The sequence below is a fragment of the Nicotiana sylvestris genome, chromosome 8 (assembly GCF_000393655.2).
Source record: "Nicotiana sylvestris chromosome 8, ASM39365v2, whole genome shotgun sequence".
NCBI classification, from domain to species: Eukaryota; Viridiplantae; Streptophyta; class Magnoliopsida; order Solanales; family Solanaceae; genus Nicotiana; species Nicotiana sylvestris.
This window is the reverse complement of record NC_091064.1, coordinates 13,265,387-13,271,314: the sequence shown is the minus strand read 5'-3', so window position 1 is coordinate 13,271,314 and position 5,928 is coordinate 13,265,387. Positions and strand designations below refer to the sequence as shown.

Below are 5,928 nucleotides of genomic sequence, written 5' to 3'. Positions count from 1 at the left end.
CACCGCAGAACTGCCGCTCACAAAATCCCAAGGGAAATATGCGATGACTATGCGGTCCGCATATCCGTTATGCGATCGCATATTGGACCGCATATTTAACCTCCAATTCGACCAACACACTGACTTACTTTGCGGCGATTATACAATCCGCATATCTGTTATGCGACCGCATTCTAGACCGCAAAATTGCATTTCCTGGAAAACAATATTTCTTGACTTTTTATAACATAGATTAGTACCAAAAGGGTCCGAACTGCGGCTCACTTAATTTTACACATTCCTAATATATATTCGGGACTTAGGACCACGAGCTACCCGGTTTTGAGTACAAGTTTTCACGGGGCCTTACAACAGCCATTCAACATCGTGCCCATGATCATTGCAGACATATATCGAGCCTTGGAGAAGTGTCAACGAGGAGCAAAACACTTTGAAGGCTGCAATTTATTACTCCAACTCTGGCTCATGGAACATCTCCAAAAGGGTGAATACCGACAAGAGATTCAGCAAAGGGACTAGGATGATCACATCGCTTTCCATCATCCAAACGAATGAATTACATCCCCAATATGTTCGCTCAGCCAGAAGATGCCAAAGGATGGGTTGAACTATTTGATAATCTGACTGAAGAACAGGTTCAATGGATTTTCGAGTGGTTTCTGACCGAGGAATTCATCGCCCGATCCAGAGATGCACCTTTCCTGATACTGATTGGTCTGAGAGGAACATACCCTTATGTCCCTCTCCGAGTTATAAGGCAAGCTTGTAGGAAGTAAGTTATATCCAGGGTTAATAAGATGAGTCATTTTCGAGCTGACTTCCAAAATGATGATAGTCCTTACAAGTGCCAGACTCAGCATATGTGGCACTATTAGATCATAATGGGGAGAGATACCATCGAGCCAGACAGGTATCATGCTGGTTGCGCTCCTTTCTACTCAAGTTGGTTGGAAGACAATCATGATGGTCTGGGCTAGCCAGGGTTTGCTTGAGGCTACAAGATTATATACGAAAGGGTCGAGGCACAAGTCAAATATAACCAGCTACACAAAAGGATCTGTGAGTACGAAAGCGAACACTGCGAGATACAAGAGTCCAACCAGAAGCTAATCGAGGAATGGAAGGATATGACTGTCAGTTCCAACAAGCGACTAGGATACTTGGTCACTTCTACCTGTCAGAGATCCCCCAAAACATTATTTCCAAGCACCATTACGCTATCCCTATTATCCCTACAACTGGTATACAATTCATTACCTCAACACCTGCACGTAATTTAGCCACCCCAATGAGTTCCATACAGTTCAACCACTCCAATACACTATACGTATTCCAATTAATCATTACCAATCTACACTGCCTTTAATCATTCACTTATAACATGAGTTCTTACAAAACTTTCATTTACCAAAAAGGGGCTTGCGCATGACTCAATTAATCACAACACATACAATTCTTGCACAACTTGAGGAGTTACAATAGTAAAGCATTTAGGGAAAAATATGGGGTGTCTTTGCACCAGATTGAACACAACATCAGTTTACTTAGAGACAAGAGTTCGCACGATCACTACTAGACTTGTTCAAACATATGGGGATATTTTTCTTTCATTTCATCCGCTTCCCACGTGGCTTCCTAGACTTGTTGACTTTTCCATAGCACTTTAACTGAAGCAACTTCCTTGTTTCTCAATTTGCGGACTTGCCTATCAAGAATAGCAACCGGAATTTCTTCATATGATAACTCTTCATTGACCTCGATATCCTCAATTGGCACGATGGTGGATCGGTCTCCAACCACTTTCTTTAACATAGACACATGGAACACCGGGTGTACTAATGACATTTCAGGGGGCAATTCCAGTCTATAGGCCACCTGTCCTATCCTTTGAGTGACCCGATACGACCCGACATATCTAGGACTCAACTTCCCTTTCTTCCCAAATCGCATGACTCCCTTCATAGGAGATACCCTCAAGAATACCCAATCATCTACTTGGAATTCCAATTTTCTTCGACGAATCTCCGCATAAGATTTCTGGCGACTCTGAGCAGCTTTCAAGCTTTCCTGAATGATTTTAACTTTTTCCATAGCCTGGTGCACGAGATCTGGCCCTAACAATTCTGCTTCACTCACTTCGAACCATCCAATCGGAGACCTACATCTCCTCCCGTACAATGCCTCAAATGGGGCCATTTGAATGCTAACATGAAAGCTGTTATTGTAAGCAAATTCTATAAGTAGCAAGTGATCATCCCAATTACCTTTGATATCCAGACACAAGCCCGTAACATATCTTCAAGCGTCTGAATAGTCCGCTCCGCTTGACCATCAGTCTGCGGATGGAAAGCCGTGCTGAGATTCACCTGAGTACCCAAACCTTGTTGAAATTTCTTCCAAATATTAGTTGTGAACTGGGACCCTCGATCTGAGATAATAGAAAGTGGAGTGCCATTAAGCCTTACTATTTCCTTGATATACAATTGAGCATATTGTTCTGCAATATCCGTGGACTTGACTGACAAGAAGTGAGCTGATTTGGTGAGTCGATACACTATTACCCAAATTGAGTCAAACTTGCATTGATTGCGAGGTAACCCTACCACAAAATCCATGTTGATCATCTCCCATTTCCATATTGGTATTTCCATAAGCTGAGTTAACCCACCGGGCCGCTGGTGCTCAGCTTTTACTTGCTAACAATTCGGACATTTAGATACAAAGTCCGCCACACCCCTCTTCATACCGTTCCACCAATAAATTTCCTTGAGATCACGGTACATTTTCGTAGAACCTGGGTGCACAGAATACCTGGAATTATGAGCCTCCGCCATTACCCTCCCCCGAAGATTATCCACATCTGGAACACATAGCCTACCTTGACATTATAATACACCATCCTCACCACTGAGTGAAAATGTCGAAGTCTTGTTATTCAAAACTGACTCCTTCATCTGTGCTAATGTTGGATCAATGAGCTCCTTTTCCTTGACTTCCGCTACCAGTGACAATTCTGCTCCATTACGCACCATAACCTTCCCCTCGTCTGAGGTCAAAATATGAACCCCCAGACTAGCCAATTAATAAACCTCCCAAGCGAAAGGCCTCTGATCCACTCACAAATGAGCCAACTACCCATGGATTTCCGACTGAGAGCGTTGGCCACCACATTCGCCTTCCCTGGATGGTATAAAATAACCATATCATAATCCTTGATCAATTCTAACCACCGCCGCTGCCTTAAATTCAACTCTTTTTGCTTGGACAAATATTGGAGACTCTTGTGGTCCGAGAACACATCCACATGGACCCCATAAAGATAATGCTGCCATATTTTCAAGGCAAATACAACTACCGCAAGCTCCAAATCATGCGTCGGATAATTCTTCTCGTGATTCTTGAGTTGCCTTGAAGCATACACGATAACCTTCCCATGTTGCATCAACACACACCCCAAACCGACCCTGGAGGCATCACAATAAACCACAAATCCTTCCGTGCCTTCCGGAAAGGTCAATATCGGCGCCGAGGTCAATCTCGACTTCAATTCCTGAAAACTTTTCTCACAAGCGTCGGACCATTGGAACTTAAATGCTTTCTACGTCAACTTAGTCAAAGGGGAGGCGAGGGTAGAGAATCCCTCCATAAACCTCCGATAATACCCCACTAAACCCAAGAAGCTACGGATCTCCGTCAGGGTCGTGGGTCTAGGCCAATCTTTTACTACTGCAATCTTCTGGGGATCCACCTGAATCCTTCACTGGAAACAACATGGCCCAGAAAGGTAACGGACTCCAACCAAAATTCACATTTTGAAAATTTAGCTTACAACTGGTGCTGATAAAAGGGTCTGCAGAACTGCCCTGGGGTGATCGGCATGATCCTCCCGGCTCCGCGAATAAACAAAGATGTCATCAATGAAAACAATCACAAAGGAGACTAGAAATGGCTTGAAGACCCGATTCATAAGATCCATGAAAGCTGTCGGGGCGTTGGTTAGCCCAAAATACATGACCAAGAATTCAAAGTGACCATAGCGAGTTCTGAAAATGGTCTTAGGAATATCCTGTTCTCTGATCTTCAATTGGTGATACCCGGACCGTAGATCAATTTTGGAAAAGAACCTCGCACCTTGCAATTGGTCGAACAAATCATCTGTCCGAGGCAAAGGATATTTATTCTTGATGGTGACCTTGTTAAGCTACCGATAATCAATACACATCCGGAGCGACCCATCCTTCTTTCTGACAAAAAGAACCGGGGCACCCCATGGTGACAAACTTGGTCGTATGAACCCCTTTTCTATTAAATCCTTCAGTTGTTCCTTTAACTTCCTTAACTCCACTGGCGCCATTCTGTATGGTGGAATTGATATTGGTCGCGTATTTGGCAATACATCAATCTCTAAATTAATCTCCTTATCTGACGGGATCCCTAGAAGCTTGTCCGGAAACACTTCAAGAAACTCATTCACGACTGGCACGGACTCGGGGACAGACACTTCTGAAGTGGTGTCCGCCCCTGGACCAAATGGTAGATACACCCCTTCCTAATCATCTTCGATGCCTTAAGGTAGGAAATAAACCTACCTTTCGGCAGCACACCATTTCCCTTCCACTCAATAGCCGGCTTATTAGGGAACTCAAGCCTCATGACTCTCGTTCGGTAGTCAAGTTTAGCAAAGCACGAATAAAGCCAATCCATTCCCATAATCACATCAAAATCCACCATTTCAAGCTCAATAAGATCCGCCATGGTAACACGACCACATACCATGACAACACAATTCCTATAAACTCACGTGGCTGTAATAGAATCAAAAACCAGAGTCGATACAGAGAACGGCTCATAAAGCTGTTCGGGTTCTACCCCAAAACTTGAAGCAATGAATGGGGTGACATAAGACAAAGAGGACCCCAGATCAATAAGAGCATAACAATCAATGGCCTGAATAGACAAGATACTTGTAGCAACATCTGGGGAGGCCTTTGCACTCTGGCGACCACTCAAGGCATAAAACCGGTTGAGTACACCTCTACCATGAGCTCCAACCATAACTACACCGCGCCCTGCTGGGGCTGGAGGATGCACAGATGATGTGGCAGCTGAAGAACTAGATGACTGAGCAAATCCCCTACCCATGCCCTGACTGGGCGCACGACAGTCCCGCTAGATATGACCTCTCATCCCGCATCTATAACACACCGGAATATCCAAATAACAAGTCTCGGAATGGAACCTCCCACACCTGGGGCATGAAGGCCTCCCCTGCTGCTGTGATCTCCCTCCTGGACGACCGAAATGTTGAGGGCTCCTACTATCTGAACCTGATCTCAAGTGACTGCTCTGCTGATAACTGTGCACAGATGGTGGTGCACTTGCTGAGGACTGGGTATATGGCTGGGATGGCCCTGATGTCCCTCTCCCCTAAAATGCTCTCCTTGAGTGACCCGCTGATCGGCCCCTGCTGCTACTCTCCCTTTCTGCCCGTATTTTTAACTTCCTAGCCTCTGTGGCCTAAGCGAACCCCACAATCTTCCCATAATTCATATCTGAGTGTAAGGCCATTGTAGCAGCCTCATTCACCACCAAAGGACTAAGACCCTGAATGAATCGCCGAACTCGAGCATCCATGGTCGACACTAACTGAGGAGCATACTTGGACAACCTCACAAACTCCACGTGGTACTCCCAAACACTAAAACTTCCCTGCTTGAGGACCTCAAACTCTGTGTCACGGGCCGCCATTGTCTCGGCAGGCAAGAAGTGATCCATGAATGCATCTACAAACTCATCCCATCTAGCCGGAGGATTTCCCTCCCCACAGGAATTCTCCCACATCTCGAACCACGAATACGATGCTCCCCTCAACCTATATGAAGCCAACTCAACACCTTCCGTCTTTGTAGCCTTCATCACTCGAAGGGT

The 5,928-nt window shown here is 45.1% G+C and overlaps 1 protein-coding gene across 1 annotated transcript; it reads right to left on the bottom strand.

Annotated features, from left to right (window-relative positions):
* Window positions 1–1,635: 1,635 nt before the first annotated feature.
* On the bottom strand, window positions 1,636–4,755 carry LOC138874704 (uncharacterized). Its single transcript, XM_070153482.1, has 3 exons — window positions 4,590–4,755; window positions 2,906–3,046; window positions 1,636–2,264 (listed from the first exon to the last, which is right to left on the bottom strand). Exons 1-3 carry the CDS (start codon window positions 4,753–4,755, stop codon window positions 1,636–1,638), a joined length of 936 nt encoding a protein of 311 aa, XP_070009583.1.
* Window positions 4,756–5,928: the final 1,173 nt, after the last annotated feature.